The 21679-nt window shown below is 46.9% G+C and overlaps 1 protein-coding gene across 2 annotated transcripts in view; it reads right to left on the bottom strand.

Moving 5' to 3' along the window:
* Nucleotides 1–576: 576 nt before the first annotated feature.
* LOC144143233 (uncharacterized) overlaps nt 577–21679 on the bottom strand; it is a 52955-nt gene continuing 31852 nt past the window's right edge. For both annotated transcript variants that reach the window (XM_077675024.1, XM_077675019.1), the window contains exons 5-8: nt 14510–14621; nt 10816–11216; nt 4374–4585; nt 577–1076 (exon numbers count right to left, since the gene is read on the bottom strand). In XM_077675024.1, coding sequence (XP_077531150.1) covers nt 746–1076; nt 4374–4585; nt 10816–10839 — 567 coding nt within the window. In that variant the 5' untranslated portion in view covers nt 10840–11216; nt 14510–14621 and the 3' untranslated portion in view covers nt 577–745. The remainder of the gene's footprint in view (nt 1077–4373; nt 4586–10815; nt 11217–14509; nt 14622–21679) is intronic.

Here is a 21679-nt window from a genome sequence, read left to right as displayed (position 1 = left end):
CAAACAACGTTTCTGGAGTTTGTTAGAATAATATAGAGGGCAAACATAATAATCTTTACTGCACTGGAAACGAAGAGAAAGGGGTGAAGAAGTACAGAAAAAGAGGGACTGCCCTGGGTGGCGTGCTAGGTGTGGCAGATGGGCACAAACCTGTACGCGGAGCGCCTGCACACCATCCACCCAGGAGGGGGCGGGGACAAGGCGGTGGTGATGCACACCATAGAAAGAGCTAGCACTCTACGTTGAACACCCTACCTGTGTCCATTTTTTTCGTGCCTAATTCTAGTAGAAACGTGGACTAGCTTGCCCAACTTCTAAGTGATACATGATAGTGTGACAAAACATGTTTTGCCGAGCTCAGACAACCAATACTAACTGCAGTGCAGCACATGGAAACTACATAAATCAACGGGTCTAAAGCAACGACTGTTTTTGCCATAAACAATTTTATATCTGATTCATATGAAGCCCTTAGCATTAAAAAGTGCGCATGAAAGCTACTTGAAGAATGCGATAAATTTTAGCAGAGTTGAGAGGCAATATAAGAAAAGAAGAGGCCCGGAGCCAATGTGAAAGACTTTTCCAACTCTTTATTGTCAAAGGAAAACAAAAGCGTCCCATCAGGAGCCTGGAGGCCTTCATGGGGCTACTCTCTGCGCCTCCCCCTCCTTCTGGCTCGTCCTCGGAGTCGCTCTCGGAATCGGGGCAGGGCAGCTGCACTGCCTGCAGGAAGCGGAGGGAGGTTCTAGGCTGCGGGTGCACCCTCAGCTCCACAGGACAGGCTTGGTCGAGGTGGGTGTTCCAGCGTAGCACGCTTATCAGCAGCAGCCTCAAGAGTGGACCTGGCAGATGTCTCCTGTGGGCCCGTGCTCGCTGCCGAAGGCTGCAGCACCCGGAAGGGCCTGGGGGGTCGCAGGGTGGCGTTGAGGGCGTCGTAGTAGCCACGGTGGTCCGCAGGCCTCGCTCCAATTGGCACAGGCCGGAAGGTGGGCTCCTTTGCAGGCGGCCGCCAGTTCTCCCAGTCTTCGGCGTCCCCGTCCCAGCACTCGTCTGGCTCGGGAAGGTTCCTCGACGGCCTGATCGGGTAGAGGGCGTCCAAATGCATGTAGCTCACTTTTGTATGTGTCTCACGCGATTTTTTATATTTTGATTAATTAGATAATCAGTCAATTTTAATTAGCCAACTTTTGAACCAACAAAGCTGGAAAAAATCTCTATTAGATCTAATAAAGTTGCAGAGCCTATCATAGCCGCACATAGGTGACCGCTAAAAAGCCCAAGCAGGGTTCGTACAGGCTTCAAAAGCAAAAATTCAAGGATTTTCAAGGACTTTCAAGGACCAGAAAACACATTTTCAAGGTCCCCATCTAATGTTTTATCTGGGATTATTTATAACTTTTCCAACACAATGCAAAAGTTTTTTATTGCACAATACCTAAGCACATTAGTGCACATCTAGATAGGTGCTAACGGGTTCGTAAATGCTCCCCCAGCTTTATTTTTCTGATTTCATGGCTGGTATTTACAGGTTTTTCTTTTTTCTTGGTGTTTTGCTGAGGTCGTTTGATTTCAAAACTTAGTTAATGTTGCCTGTATCTCCTGCTTTGTCAGCAAGAGTATCAGCTGAAATTAAATCGAGCAAGTGTTGCTTCAAGGCAGGATGAACTATGTACACGTCCACCATTTGCACGTAAAAGCAAACGCAGATGGAGCGTATGAGGCACAGCAAACATGCAATGAAAGGCCGTCCACAGACTAGATGCAAGATAGAGAACAGAAGCTGGCTTTTACTGGATTGTATCGTGATATGGATTGGATTGACAAGTGCCTGCTCCCAATGTTGCCTTGTAATAATGAAAATCCACCAAACTTGTAATTTCACGCAATACACTGAAACTTGATTGTTACAACGTTTCTTTACATTTGTAAACACCTAAAATCCATGACTAACACTTTAAATTCTTGTGAAAAGACAGGGCCATTGATTCTCCCCGGAAAAATCAAGGGTTTTCAAGGACCGCTAAAAAATTCCAGGACTTTCCAGGCCTTGAAATTGACACTTCTAAATTCAAGGGTTTTCAAGGTTTTCAAGGACCTGTGCGAACCCTGCCAAGGGTTCATGGGTACATTGTCTGCTCCCGCCACTTCTGGTTTGAGAGCTCTGCTGGCCTTCCGTACAGTGGTGGCTTCCACACGCGCATGCGCAAGTTGGTACCCTGTTTCAAAAAAACCATGTTGCATTCAATGAATAACGGTTAATCCTACCTACTAGGGGTTCTTTGAAAGGTAACCACTCTCTGACACAAATAAACACACGCACACGCATATCAAAAGCTGCCGGCGTACGGGGGGCCAGGAGAGATCTTGAACTGGAAGAGGTGGGAGCAGACGACATACCCATGAGCCTTTGCACTTTTATCGATAACCTACAGATGACCGTTAAAAAGCGTGAAGACTCACGGGTACGTTGCCTGCTCCCGCCACTTCCGTTTCTGCAGCTCTACTGCCTTCCCTGTGCTGGCGGCTCTCACGCACAGGTGTACAGGTTGAGTATTTGTCATGGGGTGCTTACCTTTCCGAGGAACCCCTAGTAGGATCAAGTATTATTTATTGAATACATGATGCGTAAGCGTATTTTTTTCAGAGGAAACAGATAAACAACACACACACCCGCTGGAGGCCAGGAAAGCTCTTGAACGGGAAGTGGCAGGTGTCCGCAGGAGAACACAATGTACCCACGAGTATTTGCGCTTTTTACCGGTCATTTATTGCGCAGGGCACGGACAACTTCTCTCACCCAAGTGATTGCAAATGGCGGACGGCGTCTGTGCCTCAAGATACACAGTTCGAAAACCGCGAGGAACTTTAACGTATTTTGCAGTAACTTCTGGTTGAAAATTTCATTTAAATTTTTGTACTGGCACACCTGAATGTCCAAATATAACACAATTGAAAGCACAAAAGTGAAAATTAAAAAAAAAAAACTTTCTCGACCCACAATAATTTGGTGGTACGTACATACCACCAAACCAACTGGGACATGACTGGTAGCCCCGTGAAATGTGTTGTTAATTAGTTAGAAACGTTTAAAATGGCTCCGTTGCAGGTGACTCAGCACCTGCTGGCGAAATGCGCAAACATCCATGAAGTGGAAGAGCCATTGAGGCCAGCCCTGCGCTTTTTTCTACGGCCATTCAGGAGAACCGGCTGAGCTCCACTGGGCGCGCTTCTACGGCTGCGGTGTGGGCGAAGCGTTGTGTGCAAGTTTTCTCTGGCCGGACGGCCGCGTGCGGCTGTTTGCTCTACGGCTGGGCCGGCTGGAACGTCATTTCAGCCTGGCCATAATGGCCACGCTCTTCTCAATTTTGCTTTCAAAATCTCAGATACACATATTTCAGCTGTCATATTTTGTGTCTTGCTGTCTCTGTAGCCAAACTGTACAGCAATAACGTTTTCAAAAGCTTGAAATTTTGAGCGCAGTTGGCATTTAATACAGTGGACCAACCCTGTTTATATGTTCCCGGGTTTTACGACGGACAAGATTCCCAGTGAAGTCCCTGTATAAACAATGAATTGAAAATATCGGTTATCTGATGTGATTTCATGCGTGACCCGCGTTATCCAACAACCCACGCGAAGCACGCGATCGATTGGCGGACGGAATGAAAGTGCCGAGGGCCTGTTCAGGGGACCTTAAGCCCACTCAATCGGTTCTCTCTGGCACAGCTTTCCTCTCAGTGCCATCTTTTATTTCTCTCCCCTCCAGCAGCGGCCTGCTTCTTTGCGCTGTCGCTTTCCCCTCTCCTCGCTGGCGTCTCTTGTCCTGTTGAGCAGCGGGCGCAGGGGCATCGTGCAGGTGTTCATTTCACCCACTCAGCAGTGAATTGCCAACGAGGTACGCTGACAGACTTGGGCTTCCACATGCGTTTGTCGTAATCACCGCGTGTGCCATGATTGTTTAAATACAGCGCAATTATACAGTGGTATGAAATTTCTTTTAATACAGCATGATTGGCACCTGCACTGCACTGTTCTTATCACGTTTACTTTTAGCGACACGGGTTTTTGCACTTTGGAAGGCACTAGTGCTGGTTTACATCGAAATTCCTGGCAGATCTGTCACGCGAAACTGTATTCAGCGGCGTAATTGCTGTTGTCCGGATTTTGCGACGCCCATATTTTACGACGCTCTTTTATGGTCCCGAGAAAGCCGCATAATCGGGGTTCCACTGTAGTTATTTTTTTGTTCGACTATGATGCTCCGCCTGTGCATAGGATATAACAAGTGCACATTCCTGGGCTAGTTGGTGTTGCACTGTTGACAAATCCACAGCGCATGCGGACAAGGGCACGCTCATGCTGTCTCCACTCACCGGTTGTGGATGATGATCAGGGTCCCCACTTCCTCGGGCACTGCCTTGGCCGTGTCCAGGAAGACCGGCACTGGCCTGGTGGACTGCAGCTTGGCGAAGATGGCGCCATCACACAGGAGCACCTCCTGGCTCATGTGGGCAACCCAGCTCATGATGGGTAGCATGCCCAGCAGATCAAGGAGCTGGTGGTAGGCCTCGACAAGCTCCTCCGCCTCCACCATGCAAGCGCGTGGTAGTGTGGTTTCCCGGCAAGCATTGAGCACATAGAGAGAAAGCAGAGAAGAACACAGTCGATATGGAACGTATGAACAGAACTTGTGGTCAAGGTAATTTAGTTGGGAGAACTAAGTTTGGGCAACGTATGAACAGAATTGTCGGCAAGTGTAAAGGGATTAAAATATTTATGCATTTGATGCTCCACAGCTACACTTGGGCTATGAAGGCACACCGTAGTGTAGTGTAGTGCAGCCGGCTAATTTCGACCACCTGGGGATCTTTAACATGAGTCAATATCTTTCTCAATGACACAAACGGCCGTCACAACATGGCTTAAGTCCACGTATTTGGGCTTGGCAGCACAATGCCTTAGCCACTAATCTAAAGCAGCAGGTAGTTCCAAGGGAAACTGGAGTGAGTTATGCACACTGTCATCATCACTGTCATGGTGTGACCTTATTCAATGAAGGGGTTTCAGAAGCTAAGACTACAGGTGCTTTTCGCCAGCATGTTATTTTTGTTGCCGAGTCTGTCCGATACCCAGTAAGCTCCTGGAGCTCCCTGCCTGGTAGACAGACAGGGGGCCCATCGGAGGACACATGGCCAAAACTTCCGACAGTCACCGGTTGCGGTTAAACGAGACCTCTATACAGATGGCACGACCCACCCACAATATTTCATTTGCAACGGGTTGCCTCAGGATTGGCAGGGAAGGAGATGAAAAGGCAGCAAGGAATATATTCGGGGGTGGCAGTGAAAGGGTTAAAACAGTGTTGTGTTTCGAAGACTTTTTCATGGGCAGTATAAGAGGCCCATATGAAAATGTGAAGGCCCTAAGGTCTTGTATATACTGAAATTTAGTAAAACACAATGTATCCCTAAGGAGTGCTACACACTGAGTCCCGCTAGTCAACCTCACTTTCACAGGCAATAGAAGAACATACAATGGCCTAAGGGCCTTTCATGTACCGTATTTACTCGCGGAATGAACCCACTTTTCTAGAAAATTTGGCATGAATTAGGGGGGAGGGTTCATAATGTGGGAAAAAATTGCAAGAGATTTTTAAAAGTTGAAATTTCATACAATAAAGTTGCTAAGAGAAGGGCTGTTAGAGCCTTACTGTTTTTGTAAAAACACGTAGGTAATTATAACACCGGGGAAACTTCCCCTCTTTGGGCCCACGAAACACATGGTGATCTCTGTTCACCGCCCAAAAACCCCTTGTTTTCCCCCGTAGCGTACACGCACTGGGTCAACACTGAAGTGCCACCCAGCCGCGAGGTTTCTATGTGCATTAATGCATGCTCCACCACATTCAGTTTAAAACCGGCTGTGTAGCTCATGTACTGGTCCACCGTACGGAGCACACAAGGAGTACAAAAAAGTCGCAACACAGCTGAACAACAAAACCAAGGAGCGTAATGGCGACGTCGCGGAACAGCAAGAGCAGAGGAGTGCGGAGTACGTTTAGTGCTTTGTTCGCACGCCACCAATACCAGCCGGAACAGCAAAGAGCAGGGAAAGAGTGTGGAGTACCTTTTTTCGCACGCCGCAACGTTTCTATGGAACAAGAAGTTTGTTTTGCGTTCAGCAGGTGGCGCTCCGCAAGCGCGCAACAGAGAATGGAAGGGAAAAAAACCCTGGAAACTTATAGAACAGAGAAACTAGAAATCAGGAAGGAAGGTTTCTGTGGAAACACGCAAGGCAGTGCATTGCCCTTTGAAGCACAGGCGGGGTGTCTGGGAACACGGGAATACACAGCTAACTACAGGCAACAAGATGAAACTTGTGTATGCTGCGGCAGGGATCGGGAGACCGTAACGCATATTGTCATAAACTGCACAGAGATACGACCGCAGCGGAACGATGGGGGAAACGACGTTGACGGAGGCTTTGATATTTGGTGTGAGGGGGAGCCTTAACTTAAGGGGGAACACAGCTCTTAACTCTTTTGCGACCGCCGAAAAATTCACCGATTTTCATGGGTCTGCTAGAAAAATTGCTTAGGCACTAATTACAGGAACACAAAATGCAGATTTTTTAATGGCCTTTCCAATAACACCAGTTTTTTAAATGTTTTCATAAATCATAGTTACAAAAAAATATATCAAAATCAAAATTTGTCAAGTTGTCGAAAAAAATGATAAAAAAGGAGTTGTGTATATCAAAACACTGGTAGTAGAAAAAAATTAATATACATTTTGTAGGAAAACATTTCAAAAACACGCCCTAGAAAAAATGTCGACTTGCGCGGAACAGTTTGTCAGATATAAAAAAAAAATGTTAGCATGCACGGTGCTCGTGTCATGCGGTGAAGCCCAACCTCCAATTCAAAATGTGCAATTTCGGGTGGTTTCCTGGAATAAATCTGACGGTTTGTCATTATCAGAGACACCAATTTGCCCCCACATAACGTAAAAACATCTTGTCAATGGCTGACTTTGCATTTACAGCGAGCACAATATTTGGGACAAGCACGCGATGCGGAAAAAAAACATGCATGGAGTTGAAAACGGAACGCCGTGGCTGACGCTTGTTGTCGTTCACGGTCAGTTATCTCTCAAAACATAAAGCTGAGCTTTATTATCATCTTCTTACTCGCAATTGTAGCCTTGCTCGCAAAAATGAGGTACGATGAGCTAGAATCGTGCCCTGCGATCTTTGGCCGAGTAGCTGTTGCGCGATAAAAAAGATCAGCATAACAAGCCTCCTCCATTGCAGCGCCACCTAACATTTTTGAAATGAAACAGTACAAAAACTTATCGGAGACTCCGTCCGAATAGACAGTTCAACTTAGCAGCTACATTAGACACCCGGATATACCCTCGCATGGAAACAAAAATGGAAGGCGAACAGCTGGCAGTGTAAGGCCGGTTTGAAGCGCTGTCCTCGGCGGAACAGATATCTGGCGACTGGGTGTGATCTTTTGACTTGCATCTGAAGTTTTATCGCAGAAATCTGGTTAGGGTGGGGGGAAATCAGAAGTGGCATGCTTTGTTTGAAGATCAGTCGGGGACGCTCAAGGCACCATGGCAGGTAGCCTTGAAGTTGGGTAACTGCGTAGTAGCGCTAAATATGAATTTCCTGATGCAGAAACGAAACCGAAACTTGTAAACTGTTCGCGAATGGTCCTGGGGTAAGCAGAACTACCACACAACTTAGAACAACGTGCGCAAAGGCAATAAAACTGCTTAAAATCAGAAAGTAGCTTTACAAACAGGCACTGCTTGATATTTTCAGCCGATTTCTGGGATTATTACTGTCAGAGTGCGAACCTGACGATTGAAAATCGTTTGCTGGTTCACCATTCACGCCCTGATAGCAAAAACGCTGGTGCAGAGTAATTACGAGTGGCATGCATTCTTCGTTGGTAACAGTGACGCGCGATGACCACGCCCCTTTCACCACCCAGGTGATTCAAACGCGTGTTAAAAATCACGTTTTCGTTGCAAAAATGAAAACAACTCTCAAATGCCATTTTCTCACCTAACTCCTTTAATTTTTAAGTGAACTCTGTGAAACTTGTCAGTCTTGCTGTTTTTTTTTCCAATGATTTAAAATATGCCATTATTTTCAGAGATAATTAGTCATTTTTGAAGGAACAATAGAAAAAACAGTGCTGGTCGTAAAACTGTAATCTTTATATTTTCCAATACTATGAAACCTGACGAGTGCAATAAGAGAATCATTTTATTGATGCATCGCTTAAAACTAATTTTACAGCTCATTAAACTTTGGTGAAACCAGTGGCAAGGAACCATTTCGAATGCTCATTTCAAGCACTGAAGTTATGAGCTGTAAAATTAGTTCCAAGTGGTGCATCAAAAAACCGTTCCTCTTATTGCACTCACGAGAGTTCAAGTATTGGAAAAGTCAGATTTCTGTTTTATAACCAACACTGTTTATTGTTCCTCCAAAAATGGCTAATTATCTCATTATCTTGGTAACTAATTGACTGACTCAAAAAATAATGCCATATTTGAAATCAGTGGGAGAAAAGCAGCAAGACTGATAGGTTTAACAGAGTTTACTTAAAAATTAAAGGAAGCTGTTTTAAGAGCAGTTTCCCCCCTTAAAGCCATTGAGGTGATGAAGATGGCTGGAGGGGCGGTGGAAGAAAAGTAGGGAAGAGAGTGGGATGTAGGAAGAGTAATATACCGAATTAGAATTCATAACAGAAGGCGGGGGGGGGGGGGGTGTTGAGCTAACCCATTAGGTTATTTAGGGTAGGGCAAATAAGTAGAACACAGGCAAGACGTTGGGTAACAACTGTCATCCCGATAGAAAGGGAGAGCCTCTGATTACCATCATCATCATCGTAGTTGCTTTTAAATTGTGAGGCACGGCATTTGCGCTCACGTCTCCCGCTACTGTTCAGATTTCTTTTTGTTGGAATGCGTTTTTAGCATTTCTGCCAGTACTGTAGCATGATATCAAGTTACTGCGATCGTCTATGGCATCAGGAACCATGCTGAGATAAAAGCGTATTCCCGCTGAAGTTTTTATTCAATGTGAAAACAAGTAAATTCTCAAGAAGAAAAGTGGGTGGAGGGTTCATTACGCGAGTGAGTTCATTACACGAGTAAATATGGTATACCCCCATAACATACCATGAATCCCCATGAAGCGGTACACACTAAGCCCCCTTTGAAGTTAGTTTCACAAATATACACAGATGCACTGCTGGGTACAAATTTTTTCAGTGGATAATAAAGCGTCCAATATCAATGTATGGAAGTTCTCGCACCTTTTATTAACACGATTTTCACACGTGGCCAAAGTGAGACAAATCAAGCGTTGCCGACAGGCAGACGGTTTTCACGTTGAGCATTTTTTAAGATACAGTGGAATCTCGGTCATACAAATCTCAAGGGGTAGCAAAAATATTCGTATCACCCGAAAATTCGTATCATCAGAAAACGATAAAAAATGGAAACGTGCCACGCATGCGACAGGCAGTGGCAACATGGTGTCGGCTCTCGCCGTGAAAGGTGCAAGTAGCCTCAGCGACCGCTTCTAACCTTTTGTTAAACGCAGCTCAATGTGTAAATTAAATTGCTCATGCGGGAAAGGAGCTCACAGTGTGGGAGAAAACTTTACTTAAAATGTCATCCGTGCCAAATATCCGCCGCGGAGGTGGCCCAACCAGCTGCTGCGAGCGCTTCAGAATTGCCGCCATGAGGCACACGTCTCCCCATTGGTGCAAGTAGTGAGGCCCCTCCCACTGCCGTTTGTGACAGCGAGGCGCCGAGGCGGAGGTTGGCGTCTGGGTGGCGGGCTGAATCGTCAACGCGGGCGTCAAAAGAACGCACGCACAAGAACTCAAGCGTTTTTGCAGTGATTGGTGCACGTCGGCATTGCATTTTCACGTTTGCGTCGACGATTTCACCCCCTCGTCATATTCTACCTTGCTCGGATAATGACGCGCGTGGGAGGAGCCTGCCGACTTGCGCCAATGGGGAGGCACGCTCTTCATGGCGGCAGTTTGAAACCGCTCCGGACAGCCCCCTGGCCCCACCGGAGATGTTGAGGCTTACGGCCCTAGCCGCGCGGACGAGGCTCGTTTTCGCCCACATTATCAGCTCCTTTACTGTACACGCAACTTCATTTGTTCCTTAAGTGGCATATTAAAGTGCGGTAAGAAGCGGTCGCTCGAGCTCCCTACACCACTTCGTGTCCGAAGCCGCCGCCACGTTGCCGCCGCCTGCCGTGCAGCGTGCGGGTGGCTCCGCGGCAGCGTCAGCACGCCTGTGGCGTGCGCGGCGCGTTTTCGCGAGCAGAAAACGTTCCATGCTGTTCACGCTCAATGCTTTTATGCCCGCACGCAACCAAGGCCGCACGGCCGCACCAACACTCCCGCCTCCCAGGCACGCGTGTTCGTATCACCCGCACCGAAGTCATAAATGCGTACGGATCATCCTAATTTTTTTACATTGCACACAATGCATTTTGGCCGAGGAATTTTGAAAATTCGTATCACAACGAAATTCGTATCAACCGAATTCGTATCGCCGAGATTCCACTGTATGTTGACATGCGAGGTTCTGGAGTACGAACATCATTTCTGATGATGCCTTCATGTTTATTGTGCGAAAGGTCAAACAAAGAAAAGAGAATGGAAAAACAAAAGTTTGAAAAGGCGAAAAACTCTGCATGCAAATCAACCCTACGTGCACGCAATTTTCGGCCCAAAGTTCTTTCGCAATCCATTGATTCAGCACATACCAGCACATGCAGTTGGTTCTCCATAATCGCAGCCGTGGCGATCTCCTCTGACAAGGGCCGAAAGATCAGTCCATGTGCTTCCCGCAACTCTAGCCCCTTGAAGCCCTTGATGCACAGCAGCTCCGCAAGGCAGCCCAGGGGAGCCTGACGATCGCACAGGCAGGCACAGTTGCCCCTACCAGCGTTGGGCCGGTGTTGTCCATGGGAGCGAGGGCGCAACCGGCCTCCTGGCTCCACCCTGAAACGACTCACGGCGACACAGCTACCAGGCAGCTGCCAGGAACGCCGAGAGCCGTTTCAGGATTGAGCCGGCCGTGGTGGAGGGGGCCCTGGTCTGGTGGCACTCCCCAATCCAGGGCTCGCCAGCACCAGAACGGCAGAGAGCACGGCGGGGGTGGAGCCTGCATGCACATACATACACAGCGTCAGGAAAACAATGATGCCGCAGGGATACATAAACACACCATGCTAAAGAGGGCACGTGTACACTCCGAAATACAAGACTTTGAGATACGCAATTAACCATCAGAGAATGTTGTACAGAGAGAACATTTCATCAACCTCCATTTATGATAAAGCGCAGTCCATAGCCAGAAACACGGTGAAAACCGATAAATGTGCAGTCCATCACGAAACTCGAAATGAGTGTCTCGTGCTCACACAGCTAGGATACGATAGTCGATGGGGGAGCAGGAGCATTACATGTTTACCTCAAGATATATTTTGTCGTGACAGTCCAAAACCTTTTATCTCTATTTATTTTACACGCAGCATCATATTCACTGTTCCAGATTTCACCACAACTTCTGGCAGGCTATTAGCCTTGGCATTTAATATTACGAGCCTAAATGAACAATCTAAATCGAAGCAACACAAACGGGGTCAAAATGTGTTCAGTCATTCCTGCGCTACCCTTGTCAAGGACTTAGCAGGAGGCCCAAATATACTTTCGAGAAAACGGCTCCTAAAGTTGCTGGAGCTGTTTACATTTCTCGAAGTGGATGAGCAATATTGTATTTGCTGACCTTGACTGCAGATGACCTTTGGGGTCTCTGCCCTGTGATTTGGTGCACATGGGATGCGTTATTGTCTTTCTGAAGGTCCCTTTGTGCAGGCTTCTAGACAACAGGAGCCACAGGTTATGCCCAATGCAGAAAGAGTTGTACTGTAGGATAGCTGGCTGCCCGCACTGCAATTGGCAACTTCTCTATGCAGTTTTTTAGCAAGGGCAAGGAGTAAGGCTTTTTTTCTCTGACACAAATACTAAAACTTGCTTTCGGTTTTGTTTTGTTTTGTTTTGTTCTATAACCTTGCCTCCAGCAGCGACTTGTACTCGTGCATGCAGGTGCTCAACGGTTTATATCCAAAGCATCATAAGGATACAAATGAGCTACTTGAAAGCTTGGTTTACTATTCAGCATAGCTCCAACTTCAATGCGGGCACATTTCTTTTAATACACGGGGACTTCCATTGCAGAGTTGAAGGCTGCGGCCTCCGCGGCTGATGGCAGCAGCACGATGCGACGAGTAGACAGAAGAAATCACTCCTGCAGGGCACTTCACGTTTTTGCAATTGAGTTCCAGTACCGATGCGAGGCTCTTCCGCTTGTTCACGACCTCAACTACGACAGTTCGCACTTCCTGCCTAACGTGCACACAGCACCGCTCACAAGGTCAGTCGGAGCATTGACTTCATTGGCACTGCTCCCGTTGCCAGCTGTCTCCCCGCCTTGAAGGGCTGCCAACTCCTCCGATGCGCTTACAACGCCGATAGCGTCACCGATAAAATCAGCCTCGCCTGGTTGATCCACGCTCGCAATGCAAGGTGCGTCGCCGTGAGGCCTCGCCGTGTGGGTCGTCCGGCGTTGGCCGTGGTCGTCACAATGCTGCGCCACTTGCGCTTTCCCTTGTACGGGCATGAAGTCCGGGACCAGTGGCGTAAATCCAGAAAAATCACAAGGGGGGACACACATCTTGCCAAGGCGGCCATTTTGTTTTGTGCTTTATTTTCATTCATATACAAATTACTATCGTGATTTGAATTAAAATAAGAAAAACGAGTATGCTTTCATACCTCACGTAATTGCACTGTGCTATTGCAGACGTTAAAAAAAGATCAATAAGAAATACTCTGTACAATATGAGTACTGATCACCTATGACATGTTTCCTAGCTTTCGACACTTCTAGAGGGTCCAAAAACGAGAGCGCGGTTTTTTCACGCACTGACAAAGTTTTTCAACAACCCTGGCAACGTTATGAGGTCTATAATGTCTTGATGAACGTGTGCCAAAGCCAAATATTTTCAAGTGCTTCTTTAACATGTTCTGGGTGTTTAAAGTATTTATGAGCAGCTGTATTTTCTTAAAGGTACAGACAACCGATTTTTGTCGCGTATATGTTCTCTAGCTCATATGAAAGCCAGCGTTTTATATAGCCCGTTAACCGCAAGCAATTTCAAAACAAATTGGCGGAAATAATTTTAATTTATTTCGGCGAACCACAGCGGAAACAGGTTTTACCTGCTTTCAGTGATTCCGCTTGCACCTTGTGCACGTCACCGATTGTGGAAAACGAACCTTCTTTTTATTTAGTGGAAACGGGATGGGTATTTCAGCTCGTGCAGTACTTATTAGTGACAAAAACAACAGTTGTTTTAGCTTTCAAAGGTAAATGAAAGATGAATCTCAAGGGGGGGACACTTGCAAGGGGTGTCCCCCCCAACCCGAACACAAGGGGGGTCAGGACCCCCCTGACCCCCCCATGATTTACGCCACTGTTCGGGACTTGCGGCGACGAAAGTCACGCTTCTCCTCACCGTTCATGACTAAAAACTAACGATAAGGAAATAGAAAAGATAGCGCGAAGTGTAGCGAACGGAACGATGGAGGCTCACAAGTGGCAATAGCCAATGGTGGGCCCGATTTCTCGCCACTTGATTTAAATACCCAGTACGAGCTTCCAAAACAGGCGGGAAGAAACATTCATTTTTTTACGCGGAGATATGAAGCTGGCGAGTGGTTCGATTGAGAGAAGAAGGTTTCATCTACCTGTCTCAAGTGACCGAAATGGCGGCCAGCCGCGCTGCCATGCAGCAAAAAACTCTCAAAGATGGACGAAATTCAGCTTGACTGCGAGATTTCTTGGGTCACCACAAGTCATTCAGACAAGTTTTTCACTAATTTCTGTATCGTATTTCCAAAAAAAAGAACGCATTTAAAACGAATGTTGTGTGTGAACTCTCTGGTAGTGTCAAATTTTCACCCAGTATTTTAAAAGTGGAAATAGAATGGCTCGTAATACTATCCCTAAATTGTAGGAATTATTTGCTCGAAACATTTCCCCAGCCACATGGGCACAGGCAAGATCTGGCGAAAACCCAGTCATTTTCACAAATATTTGAAGACATCACAGTACCTTTTTCGAGAGGCTCCAACTCACCCACAGTGCCACACCAAAAATTTACTTCGCCGACAATAACGCACATCGACTATCAGAAATTAAAAGATTTCGAGGCAGGATTACCGAGATAAGTAGTGCCTACAGACCCGGACATCCGTCGAAAAGGGTTAGCATTTGTTGGAACGCACAAGCTGCCTTTATTGTGCAATATACGAAATAAACAGGAGTGGAGGATTTCCGTACATAGAACAGGTCGCTTCAAGGTCGCGAACTGGAAATAGAAAATGTCTCACCCTCGGGGCTGCGGTCGATCTTTGCAATCCAAGATGGCGCTTGGAGTGTTGGCAACTTAGGCCGCCCGCCATTCCATGTTCGCTTGATCCCGACCTTGTCGGTGCGCGGCTTCTGCATTAAAATAAAACGTGACGTTGAAGACTGTCACTGTTTGTGGGGAACACCAAAGTGAAGTTCCGGCAAAAGTTCCATCCGAACGAGAACTTGGCACACTGAAGAACAGTGCATGTTTTCATTTTTTTCCCCATGAAAAAAGGATAGTCAGACCTGCCAACCTACAACGGGAAAATTCGGGAAACTGCGGAGTGGGTAGCTGGTTTTTAAGGGTGTGTATTTTAGTTCTTGCATCATGAAAAACTATTCCTGGTTCTTGAAACGGACAGCGCAGGAAACTTCTTTACTTGTGAAAAGACCTGGCAGTCGCGGACTTCGCAAGCTTCAAAAACTTGTCAGGATAAATCTGCCCAAAAGAATGTCCGGTTTGATGACACTTTACAGTAAAGAAGTCACTTAGGTTCTCGTTTTCTTAACCTTGCCAGAGTCTTTCAATGATTTGAAGGACTCTCATGGCACTAAAGATACTTCCACATTCAGTATTGCTGCGCGCAATGGCAAGTAGCGACAGCATCACCTTTGCATTCTATTAGACTTCACTTGTTGGACTTCGTCCGGAACATCTTACTATGGCACCTAGAATATGCTTAACGGTGCTCTAGGGTAGAGATACAATGAACTAGAGGTATGGTGGCGAGTGCTCTTCCGCAGCTCCGCAAATGTGGCAGCATAAATCACTAACGTACGTGCCTGATTAAAAATGACCTCTTTGCTGGGGTGGCCACTTTTGGGAGATTTTAGATAGCATTCGTACAATCAGGAGATTTGGTCAAAATTTGGGAGTCTCCCGGACAATTCGGGAGAGTTGGCAGGTATGGATAATGCATGTGAAAACAAAAATCTACATATTAAAAAAAAATGGCTATTTTTTGACCCACGTGTCCCCTCTGGGCTTTGGGCTTGGCAGCACAATGCATTGGACACTAATCTACAGCAGCAGGAAGTTTCAAGGGAAACTGGAGGGGTTTCAGAAGCAAGGACTACAGGTGGTTGTCACCACCATTTTATTTTGTTGATGAGTCTGTCTGATACCCAGTAAGCTCCTGGACCTCCCGGCCTAGTAGACAGACAGGCAGCCCATCAGAGGACACATGGCCAAAACGTCGACAGTCACTAGTTGATCTCTGCACAGATGGCACGACACGCTCGCAGTATTTTTTTACGCAGGTTGTTTCAGGATTGGCAGGGAAGGGGATGAAAAGGCAACACGAGTGTAATGGACCTCGAGGTCCACAGGCTGCCACGCCGTCATGAGAAAGCGGAGAGCAAACGTCACATTTACGAGGGCTTCAATTGAACTGGCTGCGGGTGCAGCATGAGGGTGCAGCACGAGGGTGCAGCGTGAGCACGTGACACCGCTTCGTTGCCAGAGGTGAAGCTGATAAAGAGCGTCGGCCTCCATGCCTGAAGAGGAAGAGGTGCCACCAGCGAGTACACTACACGGGAGTGGCAAGGGAGGGGGGGTGCGTTGTCCCCGAGTTATCTCAGAAGTTGCAGTGGGAGGGTTAACCCCTTGCGGCCCGTTGCCGGGCGCTGCCCGACCACGCGAAATGCCGTAGCGGTCCATAGTCAGGCTATGCCAGACATGGGTGTTCAAGGTTAAATTTCACAATGTTTTTCCTTGTGTTGCGCCCGCTTTCTTTGTATACACTATTTAACTCTTGCGCGACCACGCCATAGGCCATCGTTCACAAGTGAACATTGATTTTCAAACCTCCCGCAAAAACTAAAAATGGCGCTATTCGGACAACTGACACCATCTAGCCTGTTCATTGGAAACCCCTTTCAGTTTCATGCTCTTTGTATACATTTCGCGTGGGTAGATGGCGTCGCGAGAGAAATTGGAAACCAGGGTAGCGGCGCGTTGGGCGAAAATGGTGTCCTGTTTTACTGTGCACTCGGCAAAGGCAGACATCAGTTTGAGGGACTTCGGCCAGTGCTGCTGCTGATTTTTTTTGCCCCAGCAGCAGTGATGATTCCAGCGACGATGTGGATTCTTCAGATTTTAGTTCTGATGTAGACTCCCCATTCAACAGCCTCACACTTCAACAGGTGCAGCCAGGGAAAGTTTTTGACTTCGCACTGTATTTAAAAAGAAAACATGCCTAATATCTGATGACGGCGGCATTACTTTCATGTATTTTGCCAAATGCACTGCGCCATATCACATTATTACCTTCATGATAGCCTGGCACTGGTGTAAAATTAGCACTGCGGACTGATGCACGAAGCTTCTCAAGCGCGGTAATTTTTTTATTGCTTTTTACCACTGAAGTGATAATGATTTTGTGTCAGAACGAAACAGGTATGCTTGGATGCATAATTAAGACAGACCGACTGACTCGAGTGGCTTCGTGGAGTGGCAAACCTGTCACGGCCACTAGGTTCGTAGGCCTGCAAAAGTCCAGAACTTGGTGAACAGCGTGATTGATGTATATACTGAATCATAGCTTAGGAACGTAGAAACATTTTGTCTATCCTAAAATTCCGAAAACAATTTTTAGGCTCAGTAAAATGCCTTTGTGTTTTGTGTACACTTTTTCTCTGCATTTTTGCTCTGTTATAAGCTGTCAATAATTACACCTTTTACAAAACGTGTGTATGAAAGAGAACAATATAAGCAACAATTTCGTGCATAGCAATGCGAAATGTGTCCAGTAGCCAAAGAGAAAAAAAATTTTTCTGGAAGCACTCAACATCGGCAGTCTTTACGGGGTCACGAAAAAATTAACGGATACGTGAACTTTGTTGAAGTTTTCTTCCTGTCGCACTAAGGTGCAGCAGTATGTTCAGCACAGGCCTTCTGGATTCCAGAGCGTTTTCACATGCGTGCTGTTTGCTGAGAAGCATGGCAGCTCTCTCATTGCAGGCTTTCTACAGTGGTGCGCACTTCATTGAAGAAGAGAACAGCGTGCCTCCATCAGTTAGTGATGGTGATTCGACAGAAGCGAGTGACGAAGACCAGGATGCCGGTGGAGAGAGCACTGTGCGGATCGTTACTCTACGAGGCACGGAGCAAGAGTATATAGGAGACGAAACGGCCCACCGCGATGAGCGCGGGCGAGCAACCCGATAATGTCACAACCAAAAGAAAAAAAATTACATCATCCCCCCGAAGGGAACTATGTGGTGATGCAAAGCATGGGGTTCCGTGTAGGTTCCACACCGGAGCAGAACCGGCGCAGGCGGTGTCTCGGAGCAGACTGAACGCGACACAGCGCGCGAACCTGCTTTTATACAGCTGGAGGAGAGGAGAATGAAGGAGAGACGCGCATGCGCAGTGCGGGTGTGGACGGCGCAACAAGGGAGGGACAGCCCCAACCATGTGATGGCTCCTGGAGCGACAGTGTCGCCGGTGTCTTCCTTGGCAGGCACGAGATGAGCACGCTTCCCCTTTAAGGGCTCCTGGAGCGACAGTGTTGCCGATGTCTTCCTGAGCCGGCATGAGATGAGCCGAGTGGCGAGGAGAGCGGCGTTATCACAGCTGGCGTGGAGAGGGGTACGAGGAGGAGCTGTGCGGACGCCGGACGCCGACAGACAACGGAGGGTCGACTAAGAGATGCTTTGAATCTAAAACGGACTGCAAAGCGTCGTCTCTGCGACGATGAAGGAGAGGGGTAGTGGCACCTGATGGATGAAATGATAGCGGCCACACTTCTTTCCGTGGCTGTGCAGTGCAATGCCGAAAGCGGCAGCCCCGCAGTTTCATCACCCGCGGCAGATGCCGCTAGATTAGCGTATGACAAGCGCTTGTGACATTATCTGGCCGTGTTACAAAGCCTCGTTTCCCCTCCTGTCTTGTTCTTGCTCTGTGCTACGAGATAAGCCTTTTGTTGAAAGACAACGAAATGAAGACGAAAGCCTTTTGTCTGGCAACTAGAGGTTTCCATTTTCAATAGAGAAGAGGAGGGAACCTGCAGCACCGCCGCATCCTCATCCAACGGCTAGGAGGTGATCTGACGGCTTGAACCAAAAAGCGGGGCCTGTCTGCATGTATAGAGTGCGATGAAAGGCTAGACGGGACGCGCCATTTAATCCACAAGCTCCCAGGCCAATGAAGCGAGGACTGTGCTGTCTGTAGTGATAGAAACAACAAAGTTCGGAAGGAAACTGTTCTTCCCCGAAATGTGCAGTAACAACCCTGGCCTGCACCCAGGAGGAGGCTTCGAGCGGTTTCACACGCTGCTTAAATATTGGAAAAGGAGTTGCAAGCACAACACAAGAGAAAAAATGAATATCCTGCGAGTTTTTCTTGCAGTTTGTATTTTTCGTCATGGCGCCATAAACTTGTAAAATAGCAGCGGACCAGAATGGCCAGAAAGTGCGTGAAGGTTCCTATTTGCAAAGGGTTAAACGTGAATTGTTTTTTTTTTTAAGGCCTGACAAGCCCACACATCCTCGTCAGCATTTTTTTTTTTTCTAGACTCTCAATGAAATTTGGGCACAGTTGTGGCACACCGTGGAACAGCAGTGATACCCTATGTTTTTCTGACGCTAGTCGTTTAATGCAACCAGTGGCTTTCTCTCCTGCCGTATTTTCTTTCCCCCCTTCTAACGTTCACCGTAAGCGAAGAAGGCGAACTCACCATCATTCCCATCACTTTCATCATCAGAAATTTCGATGACTTCTGGTGCCGAGCTACCTGCAGCGTTAATTCGAGGTGAGACAGGCATCTCTGATCCGGCAAAAGAAACAACAGAACAAAAAAATGTTGAAAGCCTTCAGGCTGTAAAATAAAAAGGAAAACAGCCAACATACCTCACTCTTGGGCAAAAATGACTAATATAGGGACTAAAATACAGCTGTTAGACTTCGCAGACAACAGTTCATCTTCAAAGGGAGTATCTGTGGCAGATTATGTGCCGCGTGCATGAATATGGACTAACTGTTCGTCCCCGCCGATCTAAAAGGAGTAACAGCAAGACGAAACGCACGCAGTTAGTCTCTTTGCTGCGTCGTTAATCCCCTGTAATAGCGTCGTCGTTGCCCTTCCGCGCATATGTCTGTGAACAGTTTTAGATTTCCAAAACACAAGTCATTGCAGTCAGTGGGTCCTTTAGATGGTGCCACGGGAGAAAATATCGATGTTAATTATAAGAAAATTGGCTAGGTTTAATAGAGTGGCGGGTAATAGCAAGGAGCGGCGAAGCGCGATGGCCAGACGCTTCTCGGTGAGGTTATGTTGATACGCTGTGTTACATACGATTCGTGCGAGGTAATAACATCCAATTAATAATTTCAAGCGCGTCAACAGTAACACAAATATTAGTGACAATAGCAAACGTTGATCCCCAAGCGTAATGAATATGTATATGTTTACAGATGAGAAAAAACGCATTAGTTGCTGATGACAACTGCAAAATAAAAATGCTCGCTACAAGTAAGCGTCTCAAAGTTATCTTTTGCACTCGGTACTTAATTGCTTTGTGCACCAAAGCTATGACAATGCTGCGACTGCTGCAAAACCTGGTTGCATTTCCCAGCCGCAATCGTCTAGCGACGCGAACTTGAATAATTCAGGCTAAGCAACACCGAATTTGGTTTCGCCGATGCAGAAAAATGTGGTCCGTTTCTTTATTCGGACACTCACACAGGCGACCCCTCTAAGATACGTTACATAAAGCACTTAACATATGTATCGAACACTAAGAATACACTTAGTTTGCGCTAATTTGTGCGGAAACAAATGAGCCATCCGATGACCCAGCTATCTATTTCAACTAGGCGACGAGTTGATTGTTATTTACGAGAAAAAACTATGGTTGTGATGCTGTACTTAGAATCGAACTGAGCAATAGTCCCTAAAGTTAGCAAAGCGCTAACCACAAATCGCGGTCACGTTCGCTTGCGTAGATAGAAATTCGGACACCAGTTGCAATGAATCTGTCGCACTGTGCCCAGAACTACACGCTGTACACTTGAATGTTATCTGATACTGCTTCCATCCGGCGGCGTGGTCCAGCGGTAGCGTGTCGGGTTCCTCGTGTAAAGTTCCGGGCGTCGGTGGTTCGATCCCTGCTGGTGCCGACATTTTTTTTTTTTTTCTGGGACTCTCAGCAGTTCGTCCTTGGGGAGTGTCGGAACGGACCATCCGGGTGGGACACTAACCGTTCGTCCCCTCACATTTAGGCCCCAAAGGGAGTAATGATTGTGGCAGCCGTTAGTCCCCCAAAGGACAAACTGTTAGTCCTTTTTGCATAAGAGTGCTGAATCGGGCTCGGTCGTTGATTCACAGATGGACTCCGTCGCAGCTGAATCAGAGAGAACTGTTATGCTCGACTCTCACGTCGCATAACCACCTACAAAAGAAAAGCACCAATGGGGCGCAAGTTTTGAAGTCCTTGCAAGTATGCTGTTTACTAATCTTATTCTTAGTTAACTCCTTCACTGACACCTGTCATTTTATGCCCAGCAGCATAACTGACATCGCTTTGGGTTTAAATTATTACCACACAACTGGTTACAGCCCCCTTAGGGTGCCACCACTGTACTCGGGCACAACTTATGAACAACAAGTTGCTTCTGCTCCTCATCACCTCAGCCACGTGTTCCTCCGCGTGGCGCAAAGAGTGCCTCACTGTGATGATTCTGAACGCGGCACGAGTTGTTTCCGTCGTTTTTCGCATCCTCTTGTAAGTTACTGCAGCGACGCTAAACAGACTAGACAAGAAGAACAATTAAAATTATGGCTACCTTCATCTGTCAACAGATGGCGCTAAATGTTCCAAGGCAGGTTCCCGAAGCTAATTTCGTTTGAACGGGTGCAACTACAATGTTGATGCCAGAGGCACCAATTTCTTTAATATGAGGTAATAGAATAAAAAGATTAAAAAGGGGAGAGTTTATCATTATAATCAGAGACCGAAGCAGGCTTCAGGATTTCTGAACAGCTCAGGGTGTGAGAATAATGCTGTTCAGGAGCAGTTTGAACTACAGTAGTCCCTCGTCAACGGTAAGTCGTAATATCCGCTGAAAATTTCCAGACAAGCGGACTTTCGAGTTAAGCAAAATACTGAAAATTCAGGGTCAGCTCACTCAAATATGAGCTAGTTCG

The sequence above is a fragment of the Haemaphysalis longicornis genome, unplaced genomic scaffold (assembly GCF_048455015.1).
Source record: "Haemaphysalis longicornis isolate Haplotype H1 unplaced genomic scaffold, Haemaphysalis longicornis Haplotype H1 scaffold_1, whole genome shotgun sequence".
NCBI classification, from domain to species: domain Eukaryota; kingdom Metazoa; phylum Arthropoda; class Arachnida; order Ixodida; family Ixodidae; genus Haemaphysalis; species Haemaphysalis longicornis.
Note: the sequence above shows the minus strand (reverse complement) of the source record. Positions and strands in the feature narration are given on the sequence as shown.